Source organism: Nicotiana sylvestris, chromosome 3 (genome assembly GCF_000393655.2).
Source record: "Nicotiana sylvestris chromosome 3, ASM39365v2, whole genome shotgun sequence".
Lineage (NCBI taxonomy): Eukaryota > Viridiplantae > Streptophyta > Magnoliopsida > Solanales > Solanaceae > Nicotiana > Nicotiana sylvestris.
This window is the reverse complement of record NC_091059.1, coordinates 216,753,602-216,776,553: the sequence shown is the minus strand read 5'-3', so window position 1 is coordinate 216,776,553 and position 22,952 is coordinate 216,753,602. Positions and strand designations below refer to the sequence as shown.

At 42.2% G+C, this 22,952-nt stretch overlaps 1 protein-coding gene across 1 annotated transcript; it reads right to left on the bottom strand.

Annotated features, from left to right (window-relative positions):
* Positions 1-18,504: 18,504 nt before the first annotated feature.
* Positions 18,505-20,019, bottom strand: LOC138888679 (uncharacterized). Its single transcript, XM_070170585.1, has one exon. It carries the CDS (start codon positions 20,017-20,019, stop codon positions 18,505-18,507), a length of 1,515 nt encoding a protein of 504 aa, XP_070026686.1.
* Positions 20,020-22,952: the final 2,933 nt, after the last annotated feature.

Here is a 22,952-nt window from a genome sequence, read left to right as displayed (position 1 = left end):
ACTCTTTATGATGATAGGTCGCAGAGCTTCTAGGTGGATGGACCCAGTCCCCGTATTTCGACAGGCCGTCGCTGCTGCAGGAATGCAATTTACTCTAAGTGATTCCATCCGAGAGGGTCGTGCTCAACCGATACAGATGGGAGACCCTTCTCACGATATGATCGTAAGGGAAGAGACCTCTTCCTTACCATTCCATCACCTGGTAGAGTAGTCCTCTAATGGGGACAAATCGTTACTGAGGAAAAAGAGGAGGGTGGAGCTTGGGAAAGGTGTGGCCGTTGATACTGCTAGGAGTAGTACGGGTGCGTCGCAGACGTCACCTGTCCCCACATTTATGGCCGACGCCATCTTGGCGGAGAGGTCTCCCCAAACAGAAGGGGTTTACCAAGGTGGTGGTTCTATGCGCTCTGTTGAATGTGGCACATCGTCTAAGGTCGGAGGGGGCCTACGAGTCGAGGGCGAAGGCTCGGGCTCGGATGTCGACCCGGGGGATGTTCGTTTGTTTTTGGAGCAGCACACTCATGTAGAGGTCAGAGTGGAGGGTTCTGATCGACACATAGTCGTCCCCAGGGACTACAACTTGTTGTCGGACTGTGATCAGGTAACGTCTGCTTTAGGTCCTTTGTGTGCTTCCCCTGAGAATGAGGCACTTACAGCGATGAGCGATATGGAGTTGTCTCGGAGCGTCTCTGGCATGGCCTTGCGGGTAGATATCTTCCTTTTCATTTCGTCGTTGGGTTTGTGTTATTGTTTTTGGCCTGTCCTTTTGTTTTAACTTTACTTTTTGTGCCAGACCTCTATCATGGAGATCGAGCGCGAGTGCCGGGAAAGGAAGAGGACGTCCATTTATGGAAAGATATCTTCTAAATATTAAGAATATCGCACTAAGCATTGTGCGATGGCAGACATCTACACTCAGGATCCTGACTTCAAACTGGCTCAAGCAGAGGGAGGATCAATTGGCGCATAAGGTCGAGGAGTTGACGAAATGAGACGAGGACCTTGTGAGGGTCATCGCCCATAACAGTGAGCTTGAGGCATCCCTTAAAGTGAAGGAAGACGAGCTTGAGCTATGTAGAGAGGTAATGGCCGAGAATGCTGACCTCCAAGCGAGGGTGGCTAATTTAACTATCGAATTGGATATGAAGACGACAGAGATTAATGAGCTTAAAGGTGATCTAGGCGTGAGTGCCGATAAATTGGCAACTGTTGTCTCTGAGGCGGCGATTTTGGAAGATGCCCTCTGTATTTGTAGGTCGGAGCGGACCAAGGAGAAGGAGGCGTCCGCACTTAAGATAGCGGGGCTTAAGGGGCGTGTTCAAGGGTAGGAGGCGGAACTGTTCGCATTGAGCAAACAGATGGGTTCTTTGGAAGCGGAGGACGTACGATGACAGTCGCAGCCTTCTACATATTATGCTCCAGCTGATCCCGTCGTGCCTCGACGTCTATATGAGTTGTGGGTTCACACCGAGGCTCAACTCGATGTGTATAGGGCTCTTCATGTTGATGAGAGGGCATCTGAAGTGGAGCTTCGGGATGTACATGCCAAGGCTCGTTGGTACGAAGACGTGTATGCCACCGGGAATGATGTGTAGTATTTGTTTTGTACTTACTTTTTGCTTTGCGATTTTTGTAATGGCGTCTTTGAGCCCTTTGTAAAGACAAATATTTGTAACATATTTGTTGTGGATGGAGGTCGTTTTGGTCGTACATCTCTGAGTCCTTTTTCTTCCTTTGCTCGTTTTTTTTAAGACTTCTGCCATAGTTACGTCGCTTCGACATTTTGTTGAAATGATAAACTTACGGTATTGAGTTTAGTTGAACTCTTTTTGTTTGCAACGGCCTTAGCCGTAGGGATATTGCTTTTGAGTTGGCGCCGAAGTAAGATCCCGTCGCAGTTCGAATGAAGTCGAACTCGCTTTTCGTCGGTGGCCTTAGCCATTGGAATGTTACTTTCTAGCTGGCGCTGAAGTAAGATCCCATCGTAGTTCGAGTGAAGTCGAACTTAGTTTTCATCAATGGCCTTAGCCATTGGGATGTCACTTTCGAGCTGGCGCCGAAGTAAGATTCCATCGTAGTTCGAGTGAAGTCGAACTCATTTTTTATCGATGGCCTTAGCCACTGGGATGTTACTTTTGACCTGGCGCCGAAGTAAGATCCCATCGTAGTTCGAGTGAAGTCGAACTCATTTTTTGTCGATGGCTTAGCCATTAGGATATTACTTTCGAGCTGGCGCCGAAGTAAGATCCCGTCGTAGTTCAAGTGAAGTCGAACTCGCTTTTTGTCGATGGCCTTAGCCATTGGGATGTTATTTCGAGCTGGCCCCGAAGTAAGATACCATCATAGTTCGAATGATGTCGAACTCGCTTTTCGTCGATGGCCTTAGCCATTAGGATGTTAATTTCGAGTTGGCACCGAAGTAAGATCCCATTGTGAGGGCGTTTTATTTTATTTGTTAGAGTGTCGTGGATGCCAGTTTCATTCATACATTGGAGATGCGTGTTGCTTTCATATACATAATGGAGTGATTTTATTCATATATCGGATACATGTCGATTTCGTACATATAATGGAAATTATACCTAGTCCCTTCATGTTCGGCCTGGAGATGTAATCGGTAGGCGGGGCAATGAATAATACTTCAAACCTCGAGACGTCCCCCTCGTCGCCTCGTTAAAAACCTCCCCGAGAAAACCCGATTGGGACAAAACCCGGGCGAGGGATAAAAAGTACGACTCGGGCGGTGCCCTTTTTTAGAAGTGGAAGTATTTAAGGTGGGCGACATTCCAATTATTTTGCAATAGCTTTCCTTCCATCGTTTCTAGCTGGAATGCTCTTTTACTTGCTGCTGTTGTGATTTTGTACGGCCCATCCCAATTTGTTCCCAATTTTCCTTCATTCGGGTCCTTTGCTACTTGCGTTTTGGCTTTTAGTACGTAGTCCCCGACTTTGAGTGGTCGTACTTTGGCTCTCTTGTTATAGTACCTTTCTACTTGTTGTTTTTGGGCCACCATTCTTATGTGTGCCATATCTCTTCGCTCTTCGACCTCATCTAGGTCTTGTAACCTGCTTTCGTCGTTGTTTGATCTGCTCTCATTGGATTACCTCAGGCTGGGTTCCCCGACCTCAACTGGTATAACTGCATTGGTGCCGTAGACCAGTGAATACGACGTCTTACCTGTACTGGTCTTCGGCATTGTGCGGTAGGCCCATAACACCTCCGGTAGCAGTTCCGGCCATAGCCCTTTGGCGTCTTCAAGCTTTTTTCTTTAATATGTTCAATAGTGTTTTATTGGAGGATTCCGCGTGACCGTTGCCGGCAAGGATGATATGGTATGGAGCGTATCCACTTGATATACCATTTTTCGAAGAACTCAGTCGTCTTTTTCCCGACAAACTGGGTCCTTTGTCGCAACTGATTTCTTTGGGGATACCGAAGCGGCATATGATGTTTTTCCAGATGAACATGATGACTTCTTGTTCACGTATTTGAGCGAACGCACCTGTTTCCACCCATTTGGAGAAATAGTCAGTTAAAACCAAAAGGAAACGTGCCTTACCTCGTCTTGCTATGAGGGGACCGATGATATCTATACCCCATTTTATAAACGGCCAGGGGGAGGTGACAGAGTGCAGGAATTCCCCCACCTGGTGTATCACAGGGGCATATTTTTGGCATTGCTCGCATTTCTTGACGTACTCTGCGGCCTCTTTTTTCATAGTGGGTCAGTAGTATTCTGCACGAATAAGACACCTAACCAGGGCTCGGTTACCGGTATGGGTGCCGTAGTGGCCTTCGTGTACCTCTTCGAGCACTCGTCTTGTCTGATTGGGTCTGAGGCATTTGGCTAACGGGCCACCAAATGTCCTTTTGTAAAGGTCGTGGTTTATGAGACTGTATTTGGCCGCTTGTATTCGGAGCTTTTTGTCTTCTTTTTATCTTGTGGGAGTGTTCCTTCCTATAAATATGATATGATGCGATTACGCCAGTCCCAAGTTAAATTTATAGAATGTACCTTGACTTGGTCTATTGATGAGTGGAGAAGGGTGACCACGTTCTCTTTGGTGATGTTTTTGGTTGCCGCTGCTAGCTTGGCTAGACCATCTACTTCAATGTTTGTGCTCGAGGTATTTGGTCGAATCGGCATTCGTCGAATTCTGGCAGCAGTTTGTGGATTTCAGTTTGGTATTTCTGCAACCTTTGTTCCTTAATTTAGAAAGTCCCAGTAACTTGGTTTACAACGAGTTGAGATTCGCAGCGGAGTATGGCCTGCCGAGCACCATACTTGAGGGCCAGTTTTAATCCTGCAATTACGGCCTCATACTCGGCCTCATTGTTAGTCATTTCAGGGCATCGCACGGATTGACGAATTACTTCGCCCGTTGGGACTTTGAGTACGAGTCCCAGTCCCGATCCCGACGCATTGAACGCGCCGTCGGTGCAGAAGACCCAGAGGTCGAATTGCTTAGATGAAGCGCGAAGCACTTCTTGCTCGACTTCGGGCAGTATCTTTGTGCTACAATCGGCGACAAAGTCGGCGAGCACTTGCGACTTTATCGCGGTTCGCGGTTGATATGTTATATCATGCTCGCTCAGTTCTATGGCTCATTTGGCCAAATGACCCGATAACTCGGGTTTGTGCAGGATATTCCTGAGAGGGAAGGTTGTCACCATTTTTATGGGGTGACACTGAAAATATGGTCTAAGCTTTTGTGAAGCTACGACTAGTGCCAGAGCCATCTTTTCAAGGTGGGGGTACCTTGTTTCGACGTCAATTAAAGTTTTACTGATATAGTAAATTGGAGATTGCGTACCTTGGTTTTCTCGGACTAGAATCGAACTTACCGCGACTTCGGATACAACCACGTAGACTAGGAGACACTCGCCCTAGTCGGCTTTGGTGAGTAAAGGTGGCGAAGACAAGTACGCTTTTAGTTTCCTTAGGGCGTCGACATATTCTGCATTCCACCGGAGCCTATTGTCATTCCTTAATACATTAAAGAATTTATGGCACCTGTTCGATGACCGTGAGATGAACCTTGACAGGGCTACTATCCGTCCCGTCAACTTTTGTACCTATTTTTTGCTGGTCAATATTTTGGGTATTCCTTAGATGGCCTTAATCTGTTTTGGGTTGACCTCGATTTCTCTTCATGACACTAGGAAACCGAGAAACTTTCCCAAGCTTACGCCGAAGGCGCATTTTTCGGGGTTTAGTTTCCTATCGTACCATCTCAATATATCGAAGGCTTCCTTCAGATGACCGATATGATCTTCTTTCCTCTTCGATTTAACCAGCATATCATTGATGTAGACTTCCATTGTTTTACCAAGTTGGTTTTTAAACATCTTGGTGACCCGTCTCTAATACGTCGCCCCCTCATTCTTTAGTCCGAACGACATCACTTTATAGCAGTACATTCCATGGTGAGTGAAGTGGTTTTCTCCTGGTCTTCTTCTTCCATGAGGATCTGGTTGTAACCCGAATAGGCATCTAAGAAGCTCAGCAACTCGTGTCCTGCTGTTGCGTCGATGAGCTGGTCGATGTGTGGTAATAGAAAAGAATCTTTTGGACATGCCTTGCTTAGGTCTGTAAAATCTACACATATCCGCCATTTTCCATTTTTCTTTTTCACCATGACCACATTGACGATCCATTGAGGATATTTCAATTCCTGAATGGAACTATTTGTGAGTAGCTTATCTACCTCTTCGCTGATGGCCTCGTTGATTATGGCGTTGAACTTCCTTCTCATTTGACGCACCAGCGGGTATAAGGGGTCGACATTCAACTTGTGGGTGGCGATATCTTTTGGAATGTCTGGCATATCTGCATGGGAGAAGGCAAACAAATCGGTATTGTCTGTCAAAAACTTATGAAATTTACTTGGTTCCGAGAGGTTGTGCCCGATATAAGCCTTTTTTGCACTGTCGTTGCCGTGTAGCAGGAGGGGATCAAGATTTTCTATTGTTGATTCGGGTGCCTCCACAATGTCGGGGTCTTCGATAACGTCTGTTTGCACATTAAGTTTGGCTTCCGACATCGCTGATTGCTATGCTTCCGCATTTTCTCCTTTGAGTTGTTTGGTGTATGCGCAGTCCTAGGCGATGCAGTAGCATTCTTTTGTGGTGCGTTGCTCCCCTCGAATGCTGAATATTTCCCATGGGGTAGGAAACTTGATTACTTGATAGAGACTGGAAGGGACCACTCGCATGGGGTGTATCCACGGGTGCCCTATGATGGTGTTTTAAGTTGTTTCTTGGTTTATGACGTGAAATGTTGTTTCCAGGGTGACTCATCCAACTAGGTCGGGTAGCACCATCTCTCCAGAAGTCTATTCAACTGCATTATTAAAACCCGTTAGTGTTATACAACGTGGTATTATTTTATCTTTAAGTCTCATCTTCATGAGGACTCGAGGATGGATAATACACGCGACGCTCGTATCATCTACCATTATTATTTTTACATCAATATCTGCGATACGTAAAGTGATAACAAGAGCATCATAGTGAGGGAAAGACAAATCATCGGCATCCGACTTATCGAAGATGATACAATCTTCGAGGTCATCATACCGTTCGTGGGTGATTGATCGTTTGAGTTTATGTGTGGTGGTGAACTTGACATAATTGATCGTCGCGCCGTCGCCCCGCCAATGATCATTTGTATTGTGCGAGCGGGAGAAGGTAGTTTTGGAGGTCCTTGGGGTTGTTCGTGTCCGCGAGCGAAGTTAGTCCGTCCTCGATCGCTCAGCATCTCCTTCAGGTGACCCTGGTTTAGCATTCGTACTACTTCTTGTCGTAGTGCTATGCAATCTTCGGTTTTGTGACCCCTTTCTTGGTGAAATTCGCAGAAAGCACTTGACTTCCGAGTGCTGGGGTCTGACCTCATCTTTTGCGGCCATTGCACCTTTGGACCGAGTTTCTCCAGGGCGTACACAATTTTTGAACGAGAAACACAAAAACTGTGAGCGGATAGAAGTGGAGGCATACCTTTTCGTGTCGATATGGTGCCTTATATCAAGGAGGAGCATCTGTGCGTTGTGGTAGAGGCGGGGCAGATGTTCTGACGTAGGGTTGATGCCTTTCTCGACCGAAGCGAAACCCCAACTAATCTCTTCGGCCGTTGTTGCGACAATCTTTCCTTGCTTCGGTTTGGAGTGACGTAAATCGTTGGGTCGGGACGTTTAGATCATCCTCGTCAGCTCGTACCTCAATGCAGTAGGCGTTATGGATTTCTTCCCAAGTAGTTGGAGGGTATTTCATGAGCCTGTTTAGCAATTTTCTGGTCGCTCTCGACCCATTTCTACTTAATCTATTCTGGAAGGCTGCTATTGCCATTCCTTCTGACACGTTCGGCAAGCTCATTCTCACCCTGTTGAACCGAGCTAGGAAGTCTCTGAGTCCCTCGCCGTGCATTTGTCTTATGGCAAATATATCATTTACCCTAGCCTCTGCCTTTTTGGCTCCTGTATGGGCGGTGACGAATTTGTCTGTCATTTCCTCGAATGTTGCTATCGAGCGTGCTGGTAGTTAAGAGTACCATGTCAAGGCTCCCCCTGTTAAGGTTTTGCCCAACTTTTTCAACAACACCGATGGTACCTGCTCTTTTAAGAGATCGTTACATTTTACGGCTGTAACGTAGTGGATGATGTGGTCTTCTGGATCAGTAGTACCATCATATATATTTAAGTTGGGATGCATTTTGAAGGTCTTTGGAATGGTGTAAGGGGCCGCTTCTTCACTGTATGGTTGCTTGATGAATTGACCAACATCGCGTTTTGGCAGCAACTTTGGAGCGCCTGGTATTTTTTCAACTCTCTCCTGGTGTTCCCTCATTTGGTCACGGAGTGCCTTGTTCTCATTTTCCATCTCTTCCATTTTCTTGAAAACGGTTGCAAGCGTATCATTGACTGTATTATCAGCATCATAAGTGTTACCTGTTCATAGGGCGTCTTGCTCGCCCTCGTTTATCGTGACATCTGCATGTGCCACATTCCCATCATCCCTTTGGGCGGGTTTATCGAGGATAGTGCACAGAGCACTTGTTAGCCATTCTTCCAGCATTCTTCTTACTACCGATGGTGCCTCTCCTGTTGTAGATATGGAGGCTTCCCTTTTGCGTGAAGCAGTCACGCTTCTGTGCGACGGAGGTGAAGTGTCTCCCCCGGGTGTGATGTTTGGTGTTTCATTTTCGTGATCCTCTATGCTATCTTCGTTGATGGTGTCTATGAGGTTGGTTGTGATACCTACTATGGCTTTTTGCCTTGCCTCTCCTTTCCCTGCCATTGTTGGTTTGTATCAAGCTCGAAAGAAGCGATTATCCCTTTCAGGAGTCTAGATGAAACTATAATCTTAGCTAAAGAAATCCCCACAGATGGCGCCAAATTGTTTGACCCAAAAGATATTGGAACCTTTTTGAATAAATCAATTAAAGAAAATGAAGAGGTAAATCTCAGCTAAGTATAATAAAATCCATAATAAAAGAGATAAAGGATGAACATGATGGACAATATTTCTTGATTTTGTGGGAGTGAACGATTGAATGTTGAAAGATCTTACAATCAGTGTTCTTAGCCCCAAAAAAACCCTTTACAAGGTTTTTTCCTCCCTATATATAAGGAACAACCCCCTTCTGAACTCTAAAGGACATATCGTAGGGAATATTCGAAAGTATATTCCTAATGCCCCCTGTTAGGCCTACACTACTGTAAAAGGCATACATTCTTTGTCCGCTGTCGGTCGTCGTCCTTCACGGGACGTCGTGCTATGAAGACCTCATCTTTTCGTATTTATCAGTAGTCGTGGTCGTCAAAATTTGGACCCATACAGTTGTTCCTGTTGTATTGTATTGTATTGTTATTCTAAAATAATATTTATTTTAATTGTTTCATTAAAATTAGCTATATTGTATTGTTAAATCCATTGTTCCGAAACAATGAAAAGTCCCTTTTTTTAAACAACCGATTTGGTGTGGTGGGATTATTTCTAATTTTCTTTTCAATTATGCCCTACTTATTACTTCACAATTCTATTTTACCCTTTACCTTTTTTTCTGTTTTAACTCCAAATCTCCAATCTATAACATACTTTATTTTCCCCCAAAACTTTAGCCGCCAACGTTAAAGGTGTTTTGCCGCCTTCTCTTTTATTTTTCTCCTAATTTATTTTTAACTCAATTCTAATTAGTTGTACTCCTTTGTTTTGCCTTCTTCTGTCTCGCTCCTTTGTTCTGTTTTCTTAAGATGGTTTGCCTTCTTCTGTTTTATTTTTTAAAATTATTTTATGCATATTTTTTGATGAATTTAATATTTAAACAGTTGAGGGCATTTTAATAAACTTATCAGTTATAGTACGATACGATACAGTCAAACCAAACAGCAAAATATTATTAAACAATAACAAATAATATAATATATCCAAATATTATATAAAATAATGTGATATAATACAATATAATACAATACAATACATTATAAAATAATGGGAACAATGATCCAAACGGAGTGTTAGTAGCATCTCAAATTTTAAACTTCCAATATGAAATTTTGTTAGCACACTCAACACCATAGAATTAACATGCTGACTCTACCGGTCCAAATTTAATTTTACGAGACAAAACCGTCCAAAATATAACACGCTTCAAACTTCGTTGCAATTCTGTCGAAAAGAAAAATGTACAAATTAAATAGGGTAAAACAAAATTAATCAATCTTAAACTAATTATATTCATTAGTCAAAAATATATAACATATGTATATTATATGTATATAATAAATATATATACAAAAAATATATATTTTATCGGCTATTATTTTTGGGAGCGGTTAAAACTATGCATTGTCAATTAAATACTTGATAAAAACTTATTCGCACCAAAAATGTATTTGCAGATATTGTCCTTTCACTTAAATATGGTTAATTAGTGTTATTTTCACCTTATAAATAATATAATCATAGTGTTTACCCTAAAAACTGGATAACAATTACATTTATAATGTGGTTTTAAGGATACGTGGTTTCACCTAATACCAATTGATTAACTTAAAGATAAGTGATGGAAATTGACAAGAAGTAAAACAAACCAATGCTTGGACAGTGCTCTCGAGCTGATGAACCTTCGAGCTTAGTAAAGTAAGAACATTTAAAGAACAACAAGTTGATAAAGCAGAGAAAGAGAGAAATATTATATTGCCTTGATTTGTATGAATGTAAGTCGTTATAAAATGATTAGGGCTGTCTTTATATAGCAGAGGAGTCCTAGTTATGGTACAATTCTAATTATGGAAGTAAATCTCATGATTAGCTTAAACAATCGCCCTTGATTTGATCTATTCCGGAATTTCCGCCGTGATCTCCGACTGGTTACGGATATTCCGCCTTTCCGTTATTGCGCTTCGCTCGAAGTCGATCATATTAGGTCTCGATTGCTGATGGCCTCGATCTCGATGGGCACTTTGATTCTTGAACTCGATACCTTGTCTTCGTGCTCTGGCCTGATCCATTACGAGGCTGACCCTCGATGTTATTCCCTAGTCTCGATTTAATGGCAAAATCGGACAAGCCTGATTTTACTCATATACACATAGTCCCCTCGTTTCTTGGAATGTAATGAGAAGAAACAAACTGGGCCTTTGATTTTGTACCTCGACCAGTTATGACATCACCCTCGTGACATAAATGACGGAAGCGACTGAAGCGTCGCGTCCCTACAGTTCCCAAAATCATTAATGATCGCCAGTCGACGGTTGGCCACTAGTGTTTCAAACCGTCATAGCAAATATTATAAATATATCATCTTCATAATTTTCTCAAACTTTACTTTCAAAATTTCTCCTAATCTTCCAAAACTCTTCTACACCATTCAAGCTTATCAATTCTGCAGGTTCTTCAAATCCCGTTTGTCAGTCTTTTCTTAAAACAACAAGTTTCATCTTCTTTTTTCTTTGAACTCATATAACAATGACGAAAACATCAAAAACCGTTCCTCAAAAGGAAAAAGCCTCTTCATCGTGGTCGGCCGTTGATAAAATGTCGGTGGAGCCACACATCGAAGAGTGTGTTCCCGGGTCGTGCGATCTTACTTAGGATTTTAAAGTTGAGAAACCCTTGTCGGTCCCTAGCCAATGCGAGCCAATGTCGAGATACATATGCTCGATAACCGAGGGCGATCTTGAGCAGGTGAAAAAAGATTGCCATTGGAAAAATAAAGAGGTGGTGATTCCTACACCCGAGGAGGGTATTACCACTTATATGAAAGGGTTTCTAAGTGTTTACACTTAACCTTTCACGTTGGGTCCTGTCGATCCCGTTATTATCAACTTCTGCCATCAATACCACATAACCCTAGGCCAAATCTACCCCTCTTTTTGGCGCATAATTATTTTTCTCCGATTCTTCATGAGCAAGGTCGAAGGGATGTCTTTCACCCTCGACCATCTCATTAGACTGTACAACCCCCATCTCTATTGGGACGAGTTAATAAGTCTTTAACATCAGGCCACAAAGGTGTTGTTCTCAAGCATAGATGAGGACAAAGATCAAGGATGGATGGGCTGGTCTGTCCGAGTGAGGACTTTTGACATAATCCCAGCCGAGAAGATGCCATTCCCTGAAGAATGGAACATGAAGCGTAAGTACAAACCCACCAATAGCTTCTGTTAATTGTTTTGCTTCTTTTACCTTTTCTCATCAACATTCTTTCGTATGGCGCAGCGGTCTCTTGTGTGCCTGGTGCAATTTCGAACCTTGAGTGCTAAGTTCGGAAACTGACATCGACTTCTTCATATGCCGAATGCTCGTGGCATGATTTGGCAATGGGCTGATGGGAGGCCAAAAATTATGGTAAGTTTCTTTTCATGTGTTTGACGTTCTTCCCTAAAATGTTTTTTTTATCTCTACTTGATTTCCTTTCATACAGGTCTCAGGGACAATACTATCATGAGTCCGCCTCCACCTGGGGAAGAGGAGGTTCTGAAGCCGTCGAAAGAGAAGAAGAGAAAAAGGGTCTCACCTTTCGATACTCCAAAACTCAAGAAGAGCAAGGCTTGCAAGTCGAAGAAAGATACCGTTGCTCTTCGAAAACATAGTTCAGCAACTACGAGATGAAGAAGAGGAGAATGAAGATGTTGGCTACGAGCTAGTGGCTCGAAAGAGGAGCGCCGAGGTCCTAAAGGCCGCCGAGGTCCTAAAGGCCGCCGAGCTGGTGATGACCGAAGAGGTCTAACCTCGAATCGAGGGGATCTCGGAAGGTGGTCCGAGCAAAGTCCCCTAGTCATTGGAGGCTAAGGGTGCCTCCTGCCGTGACGGGCAACCTGGTGGATGTACCTGAAGGGCTAGTTCTAAGGTCCTTCAAAACAAAAAGAACGCCCCAAGTGACTCGCTTAGGGTAATAAACATTAGAGATTCGCCCCTCCCAATATTTTCCGAGGGGCAAATTTAGGAAGCCCAGGCCATCAGGACCCCCGATGTGGGAACAACCTACGAAGGGGAAGACCTTTTCCGTGGCTGCTTCACGGGGGTCAAAGAGACTTCCAATCTGGGTGATGCATCGAGTATCTTCGATGAAACCCATAGACTTCTGAGTTAGGTGAGCCTTAGCTCCCTTTGTTAATGTTATCTTTGTCTTAGCTCTTCTTGTCTGATTTCCTTTCTTTCTTTATAGGCTTTGACGCTCCATCGGGAAGTATTTTCTAAATCTCGGGTAGAGCTGGACCTGTATGAGGCCGATCTCAAAACGGAGGAGAGAGATTCCCTAAAACTCCTCATTGAGCAAAATGAACATAAGGTCAGGGGCCTTAGAGCTGAATTGGCAACAACTCATAAAGGGCAAACCGACTTGATTGAGCAGGTAATGTGATTTTTTGGAAGCTCATTTTATTAATCCGAGGACGGCGACTAACACTTCAATCTTGCAGGGTTCAACAGAAGGTTGAAAAGATTGAGCAACTTCGCAAGGGGGCAGAGATAAAGGAGGCAGAAACCTTGGGGTAGAAGCAAAACGTGGATCGCCTTGCCTCGGAGAAGGACACTGCTCGGGCCCAACTATCTTCGGTCTAAGGTCAACTACAAAGCATGAAGGATGAGATCTTGACCCAAGCCAAGAAAACTAAGGAGCTCGAGGTTCGGTTGGCCGCTGAGCTTGCAAAGGCCACATCTGAGGAGCAAAAAAGTAAAGGCCGATGCGGAGGCGGTCGTGGCCGTCTACCGAGCTGATACTGAAGTCACTCAAGCTCGGGCAAAGGAAATTTTCGATGCTACTCAGGTTCGATCGTTCTACGTCGCCGAGCATGCCAAATGCCAGTCTCGAAGAGAGACCCTCGAAGAGATTCATGCTCGTGGTTTTGACCTTACTACTGATATCGAGAACATGAAAAAGTGCTAGAGGCCGAAGCCAAAACTTTTCTCTTTGATGATGATGACTCTGGGAGCGCGAGCGGATCCGAGAGCGGAGAATATGAAGATGAAGTTCCCGGGGAAGATTAGGCACTTAGATTTTTTTTGCTTTTTGGATTTTTTGTGTAAGACCATGAGTGGTCTTAGTAAATACTTTAGCATATATGAAAGATCATTATTCTTTCCGATTTGTCACTAATTTCTGTTTCGTGAAAAATCTGTTTTGCTTTTGCCTTATGATAATTCTGATATACTTTAGGTCTTGAGAGAATTTTGACTCACTTCGTTGCCTTGCAAAAAATTTGTTGAACTCGGATTGCTATAGTCTCTATAATCAAGTGAGTACTTGCTCGAAATCGGAGTAGAAAAAACCCTTAGGTTTTGGTTAAGCGAGGGCGGGTCCCTCGAACTCAATAATGTAATGGCCCTTAGGCTCTTGAATCGGGCCGATATGGCCTCAAAAGAGTGGATGCTTCCCCTTTTTCGGCTTAAAAAGTTTTAATAATATAGAAATTTATTATACCTTAGCATAAGCCATATATAAAGTTGTTATGACTTAGAATAAGTTTGTTCGAGAGTTTGAACAATTTGGTACCTCTTAAGGTTTTCGAGAGTTGATGTTATCGAAACCCTTTGTAACTTTGCTAAGGGTAGCCCTTTCTAACCAGTTTTATGAAGATGATTGAAGGCCTGTTGGATTACAAAATTCGGACGTCTCCGAACCGTGTTGGTTTGGCCGTAGCCTTTTACTTGATATTTGCCCATTGGGCTTGTTTTTTGATTATACTTCAAAGTTATTTGAAGTATCAATGCCCGAGTAGGGTGGCCGTGGCCTATAAAATCGAGGATTGCCTTTTTAAGGTCTTAAGATTTTGAAGTTTAATAATTCAAGCATGTCGGTTTTCGGACGGCATTCCCCGAGTACGGGGTTATTTGCTCGAGCTTTAGTTGAGATTGGCTCTTGAGCCGGTTTCCGTAATATATCGTAAGTACGAAATTGTAAAGTAGAAATTTCACTAAGGCATGGAACATCTGATAAGGAAAAAGTACTTCTTTCAATAGATCATTCATGCGTACATGTTTTGTCATTAGGGCTCGGGCAATCTACGTGGGCACGACTCATATGACCATATCTGTAATATATCATAAGTACAAAATTGTAAAGTAGAAATTTCACTAAGGCATGGAATGTCTGATAAGGAAAAATTACTTCTTTCAATAGATCATTCATGCGTACATATTTTGTCATTAGGGCTCGGGCAATCTACATGAGCACGGTTCATTTGACCGTTTGGCCCTTTACAAAACTTTCCTATCGAGACCTTGTTGACACGTAGCATATTTCTTGAAAACATAACATCCGAGGATGATGCCCCCCAGTATTTGAGGTTGATTTTAAAGAAGCCTCGGATACTATTGAATTGTCCCCAGGTAGCACAGATAATTATTGCCTCGTTAAAAACCTCGCCAGAAAAATCCATTTGGGACAAAAATCGATCTAAGGGAAAAAGAGTGCAACACTTGCTTTAAAACTTGAGGTCTTTGTGTTGAAGAATTTCCCGATGTCTTCGATCGAATTCCTATAATAAGTTAGTATCAAATATAAATGAAAAAAGGGGGAGAGTCATACCTTAGCAATAGTATCATTTGAGGAGTGATATATTCTAATTATTTGGCAATTGTTCGTCGTTCATTGTGCCAAGTTTTTAAGATCCCTTTCCGATGACACCGATGACCTGATATGGACCTTCCAATTTGGGTCGAGTTTCCCCTCATTTGGGTCTCGAGTGTTGAGGGTGACTTTTATCAGAACTAAGTCCCCTATTTTGAAGTGTCGAAGATTGGCTCTTTGATTATAATATCTTTCGATTCACTGTTTCTGGACGACCATTCGAACGAGGGCGGGTTCCCATTTTTCGTCTAGAAATTCGAGGCTTGTGTTCATAGCCTCGTGATTTGACTCTTCCGTTGTGTATCGAAACCTGACGCTTGGTTCCCCGACTTCGATCAGGATCAGACCTTCGGCGCCATATACTAAGGAGAACGGCGTTGCCCCTGTACTAGATTTTGTTGTTGTCCAATATGCCCAAAGGACTTCGGGCAAAATTTCTCTCCATTTCCCCTTAGCAACGTTCAACCTTTTCTTTAGGTTCTGAATGATGGCCTTGTTTATTGATTCGGCCTATCCGTTCCCACTAGGGTGATACAGCATCGATAATACCCTTTTTATTTTGTGATCTTCGAGGAACTTCATTATTTTACTGCCGATAAATTACTTTCCATTATCACATGCTATCTCGGCGGGTATTCCAAATCGGCATATGATGTGATCCCATATGAAGTCTACAACTTCTTTTTCTTTGACTTTCTCGAAAGCTTGTGCTTCAACCCACTTAGAGAAATAGTCAGTCATAAATAAAATAAATTTAGCTTTACCTGGGGCCGATGACAGAGGACCAACGATGTCCATCCCCTATTTCATGAATGACTATGGGGATAGGACTAAATAAGTTGCTCTCCGGGTTGGTGGATCATCGGCGCATGCCTTTGGCATTTGTCACATTTTCGAACAAATTCTTTAGTATCGTTCTCCATATCGATCCAATAGTATCCTACTCTGATGAATTTGTAAACCAACGACTCAACACCGATGGTTCCCGCAGGTGCCCTCGTGGATTTCTCGTAAAATGTAATCGGTGTCTCCTGGTCCCAAACATTTTGCCAACAGTTTATCGAACATCCTTCTGTATAACATTCCATCTTCAGCCAATGTGAATTGTGTTGCCTTTGTTCGCAGAGTCCTCGATTTCTTAGGATCCAATGGAAGCTTCCCGTTCTTTAAGTATTCGATGTACTTGTTCCTCCAATCCTAGGTCAAACTTGTGGAGTTTATCTTGGTGTGACCTTCCTTGATCACTAACCTTGAAAGTTGTACGACAGTTCCCGAGATAAGTTCATCATCTTCTATCGATGACCCCAAATTTGCAAGGACATCGGCCTTGCTATTTTGTTCCCGAGGCATGTGCTGTAGCATCCATTCTCTAAATCGATGTAAAGACACTTGTAATTTGTCTAAGTACCTCTGCATCCGATCTTCCCGAACCTCGAAAGTTCTGTTGACCTGATTTACCACAAGTTGGGAGTACTTGGCCTTGATGACCTCTGCTCCCAAGCTCTTGGATAGCTCGAGACCTGCAATTATGGCCTCATACTTGGACTCATTGTTAGTCAATTTCGAACTTTTGATAGACTGTCTAATTGTACTACCTGTGGGTGGCTTCAAAATGATGCTTATCCCAGACCCCTTCACATTTGAAGCACCATCTATGAAAAGGGTCCACACCCCAAGGATGTACCCCGACTTTAGCTATATTTCCTTTTCGACCTCGGGTACGAGGGCTGGCGTGAAGTTAGCCATGAAGTCATCCAAGAATTGAGACTTGATGGCTATTCGGGGTTGAACTCAATATCGTACCCACTAATCTCAACGGCCCATTTGGCCAGTCGGCTCGAGAGTTCGGGCTTGTGCAAAATGTTGCGAAGAGGATAGGTGGTTACAACACAAATAGGGTGACATTAAAAATAATGTTTTAATTTCCTAGAGGCGCTTATTATGGCAGGCACTAATTTTCCTAAGTGTAGGTACCAGGTTTCGGCCTCACCTAAAGTCCTACTAACATAATAGATAGGAAATTGTGTACCTTGCTCTTCTCGAGCTAGGACACCACTTACCGCAACTTCTGAGACTACCAAATATAAGTAGAGTTGTTCGTCCACTTTCGGAGTATGAAGCAACAAGGGGCTCGAAAGATATTGTTTTAACTCTTCCAAAGCCTATTGGCATTCCGTGATCCAAGTGAAATTGTTCTTCTTTTTAAGCAGCGAGAAGAACCTATGACTTCGATCTGAAGACCTCGAGATGAACCGGCCTAAGGCGGCTATCCGCCATGTTAACCTTTGTATGGCCTTAACGTTGTCCACGACTATGCTGTCTTCGATTGCTTTGATTTTATCGGGGTCAATCTCGACTTCCCGATTCGACACCATAAAGCTGAGAAACTTGCCCGAGCTGACCCCGAATGCTCATTTCTTAGGATTGAGCTTCATGTTGTATTTTTCAATATGTCAAAGGTTTCCTGCAAATGTGTCAAATGGTCCTCTGCGTGCAGGGACTTAACGAATATGTCATCAATATAGACTTCCATTGATTTACCTATTTGTTCTTCGAACATTCGATCTACTAGGCGTTGATAAGTAGCACTAGCATTTTTTAATCCAAATGACATTACATTATAGTAATAAGTATCGTACTTAGTAATGAACGAAGTCTTTTCCTAATCCTCCGGGTTCATTTGTATTTGATTGTAGCCAGAGTAGGCATCGAGAAAGCTGAGGGTCTTGTGGCCGGCCGTAGCATCGATCATACGATCGATATTCGGCAAAGGACAAGAATCTTTAGGGCACGCTTTGTTTAAGTCTTTATAGCCTACGCACATTCTAAGTTTATTCCCCTTTTTAGGGACTACGACTATGTTTGCCAGCCATTCAGGATATTTTACTTCCCGAATGGACCCTATTTTGAGAAGTTTGGTTACCTTATCCTTGATGAATGCATGCTTAACCTCGGACCATGACCTTCTCTTTTTCTTTACCGGCCTGAACTTCGGATCCAAGCTCAATCGATGAGTGGTAATTTTCGGTGGGATCCCTGTCATGTCAAGGTGGGACCAAGAAAAACAATCTATATTTTTAATAAGGAATTTAATGAGTTTTTCCCTAAGCTCGGGGGTTAACCCCGTGCCTAGGTATACCTTTCGATCGGGAAGGTGCTCGATCAGTATGACTTGCTCTAGCTCTTTGACTGTTTACTTCGTGGCATCAGAATCATCAAGGATTACGAAGGTTCAAGGTATCATATAATCATCATCCTCAAAATTTTCCTACTGCTCTGATCTAGTCGAGGCCAACAACGGTGGTTGCTATTTGACTTCCTGCTTTCCCTTTGATTCTGGTCCCTTCGTTGATGATAGTGCCGATACCGGTATTACTTCATCAATTGCGAACATTTCTTTGGCCGCGAGTTGTTTGTCGTACACCATTTTGATTTATTCCGGTGTAAGGAATTTCAAGACTTGATGAAGCGTTGAAGGTAAAACCCTCATATTATGAATCCAAGGTCTTCCGAGCAACACATTGTATCTCATATCACCATCTATTACATGGAACTTCGTTTCCTGGATAGTCCTGGCCATGTTTATTGGCAACATGATTTCATCTTTGGTGGTTTTACTTGCCATGTTGAAATCGTTGCGCACTCGGGCTGCAGGCACAATTTGATCCTGAAGGCCAAGCTGCTCCACGACCCTTGATCGAATAATATTTGCCAAGCTAACTGGATCAACCAACACACGTTTAACTTGAATTTTGTTCATAAGGATAGATATTACCAATACGTCGTTGTGAGGCTGTTCGATCCCTTCTGCATCCTCATCATTAAAAGATAAGATGTCCTCTAGTAAGTAATCCCGAGTACGTTTATCCCTTGTGATTGTCACTTTGGTGTGTTTGAATATCGGGCCTTGAGAAACATCGATCCCACCGACGATAATATGAATCACATACTGCGATTCTTCATGTTTGTTTTTCCTGTTTGTGTCCATGTCTTTGAAGTGATTTTTAGCTTGGTCACTCAAGAACTCTCGAAGGTGACCCTCGTTGAATAAACGAGCTACCTCATCCATTAACTGTCTGCAGTCTTCGGTTCTGTGACCATTGGTTCCATGGTACTTGCACATTTGATTTGGATTCGTTTGAGCTGGATCACTCTGTAGGGGTCTGGGCCACCTAGTATCCTTGATTCGTCCAATGGCTGACACAATACATGAAGCATCGACACTGAAATTGTATTTCGATAACCGTGGTGCTTCTTTAGGCTCAACATGTTTATCGAAGCCACTCTTACTCATGATCATTCGGGAATTTTGACCTCGATCATTTCGAACGGGATTACGTCCTGGTTCATTGTTTCTACGATCTACGCTATATGGTTGGTACTGATCTTTGTCCGATCGGGGCTTTCTATCGATGTCTCTTTGAATCCTACCTTCAGATCTATTCGGGTAAACGGAACCGGATGGGGCTCCGAACTGATCATCCTCGACTCTGATCTTTGATTGGTACCGATTTTGCATATCGGCCCAGGTCACCACTGGATATTCGATCAAATTTTGCTTTAGTTGACATGATGCTACCGAACTTCGCTCGTTCAAAGCGTGAGTAAAGGATTGGACAACCCAATCATTGGTAACTGGGGGTAGGTCTATGCGTTCCATCTGAAATCGAGATACGAATTCCCTTAGCATTTCATTGTCCTTTTGTCTCACTTTGAAGAGGTTCGACTTCCTGGTCGCGACTTTTTTTGCTCCGGTGTGTGCCTTTACGAACAAATCGGTGAGCATGGTGAAAGAATCGATGGAATTGGGCGGCAAATTGTGGTACCATATCATTTCCCCCTTCGATAAAGTTTCTCCAATTTTTTTCAACAAAACGGATTCAATCTCATCATCATCTTCTAAGTCATATCCCTTTATTCCGCATGTGTACGAAAGTGATGTGTTCATTAGTATCGGTGGTCCCGTTGTACTTGGGGATGTCTGGCATACAGAACTTCTTAGGAATAGGCTTCGGAGCCATACTTTAAGGAAAAGGCTTCTGCACTAACATTTTCAAATCCAAACCCTTTAGGATCGGGGGTGCCCCTGGTATTTGGTCAACTCGTGAGTTGTACGTTTCTACCTTTTTGTCATTAGCCTCGATTTTCTTTTCACCTGATTTTATCCGTTTAGTAAGCTCTTCAAGCATCTTCATGACGGTGGGGTCAGTTACTGATCCATTATCGTTCAATTTCTCTTGTAAGGTTCGACCCTATGAACAACTTCCTGTGATGTATCGTGTTCGATTCTGCTTGGTTCCCAATTCTGGAGTTGCGCTATTGAAGCCTGTTGAGTTTGTAACATTTCAAATATCGTTCGAAGGCTAATCCTGCCTTCTTCACCGCTCTGTGCATTCTGATCGGCTGCTCGGGCATCTTTACGGATGCTATTTTCAGGGTCGGCCCCTAAATTTCCATGAATCGCAACACGAGAATTGACATCGATTGGATTTATGGCCCGTGGTCCATTTACAGCCTGTGGTCCATCGGGATTGCTTGGTGGTACTCGTTTCCCGGGGCGACTATGTGCTCGTTCTCGTTATGAAGACCAAGCCGGTGTCTGTGTGAGTGGGCTCTGCTTGAGAGTTTGACATATTGATTCATGAAATCAAAGACACTTACGAGAACAAGTGTAAAAGCAGTGTGTGTTATAAGGATTAATACTAGGCAATCACTATTATCCTTAGCCCCACGATGGGTGCAAAACTGTTTACCCTAAAAATTGGATAACGATTAAACTTATAATGTGATTTTAAGGATACGTGGTTTCACTTAATACCAATTGATTAATTTAAAGATAAGAGATGGGAATTGACAAGAATGTAAAACAAACCAATGCTTGGACAGTGCTCTCGAGCTGATGAACCCTCGAGCTTAGTAAAGTAAGAACAGTTAAAGAACAACAAATTGATAAACCAAAGAAAGAGAGAAATATTATATTGCCTTGATTTGTATGAATGTAAGTCGTTACAAAATGATTAGGGCCCTCTTTATATAGCAGAGGAGTCCTAGTTATGGTACAATTCTAATTACGGAAGTAAATCCCATGATTAGCCCAAACAATCGCCCTTAATTTAATCTGTTCCGGAATTTTCGCTGTGATCTCCGACCGGTTACGGATATTCCACATTTTCGTTATTGCGCTTCGCTCGAAGTCGATCATATTAGGTCTGGATTGCTGATGGCCTCGATCTCGGCGGGCACTTTGATTCTTGAACTCGATACCTTGTCTTCGTGCTTTGGCCTGATCCATTACGAGGCTGACCCTCGATGTTATTCCCTGGTCTCGATTTAATGGCAAAATCGGGCACCCGTATACACATAGTAAGTCAATATAGTTTGATATAAATATCCGTAAAATTTGGTGTAAATATATTTTTTGTAAATACTCTATGTAGTACGACAATTAAGAATATGTTTGAAATAGATTCAAACTCCGAGGAAGAAGTGTTTACTGTTTTCAGACAAGCGGCCATCTCAAACCAGTTGCACATTAGTTAGTACTCTCTCCGTTTACTTTTACTTGACATGTATACTAAAAATACATTTTCATTTTTACTTGTCACTTTACGTATATTAAGAGAAGACAAAAAAAATTCCCTGTTATACCCACAGTATTTATTACTCATTTCAAATTATTTTCTCAAATTCAATAAAATATGCATCAATTAATATAGGTATCATGGTAAATTATGCACTTCATTTATTACTTCTTAAAAAGCGTAAAAAATCAAAACGTGCCAAGTAAAAGTGAATGAAGGGAGTAATATCGTATGTAATACAAAAGGAAAAAGAAAGAAAAGCTTAATTTGATTAAATGGATGACTAAAAGGTACTGTGAACGTTTAAAAGAGCATAAATCTGATTTCATCAGTTTCTTCTTAGCATAAATCCCTTCTACATTCATTTTCTTCCTTCCTTCCTTCAATGAAACGATTAATTTGAGGTTTGTCTGCAACTTTCACTCGAAATATGTGTCAAAATTCGTCTTTAGTAGAAATGGTATCAGTAAAACATTTCTGAGGCACCATGTGTTAAAGTAATTTAATAATCAGCAAAGGCCGTGGTTCAAAAGTCAGCAAAATTGAAGTCGAGCAGATGTTATCAAGGTCGAGGTCGAACATTTTTGATAGAGTTATAATAGCTAGTTTTAAGATAAAATTTAAAGGAGAATATTCTAGTGGATATTCTCGGCTCTTGTACTATTAAAGTTTCTAGGAACATGTTTCCTATAAAAGAAAAAGAAATACAATGATAGGTGACATGTGATATTCATTTGTAAAAATACACTTTGACTTTATAGAGAGAGAATCAGATTTCATTGCAAGTATACAAACATCACCTTTCCACTAAAATTCTTGACTACATTTTTCCACCAAATCCGAGAATAACTCAAATATTCAAAGGATTGTCCATTATTCATCATTGTCAGAAATAACATTCACTGATTCCATCCTTTCTTGAGTGACTCACTCATTTTATTTACTTAAATATCATTATTGCTACTCATTAATATTGAATGAATGCTACATTGTTGACTTTGATTTTTGGAATATTGATGCATGTTGTCGCCGTTATCAAAACATACATACGTAGTATTTATTGTGCTTTTAAGATTTCTATCTTTGGGATATTATTGTTAGTTAAGATTAACCCTCATTTATATAAATTTAATTAATTAAACCAAGATCTATATTTTTTGGTCAAACAAATTTATTACAAGACAAATGTGGACGAAAACAAAATAACTTGTAGGCCCGTCAGCCTTATCTAGTGTACGATATACTTATTCTTTTACGGAGGCGAATTCACATCTAACCAAATTATTAGGGAGGGCAAATC

Coding starts and splice junctions, on each gene's coding strand:
- LOC138888679 (XM_070170585.1), bottom strand. CDS start 20,019: ATGAACACATCACTTTCGTACACATGCGGAATAAAGGGATATGACTTA.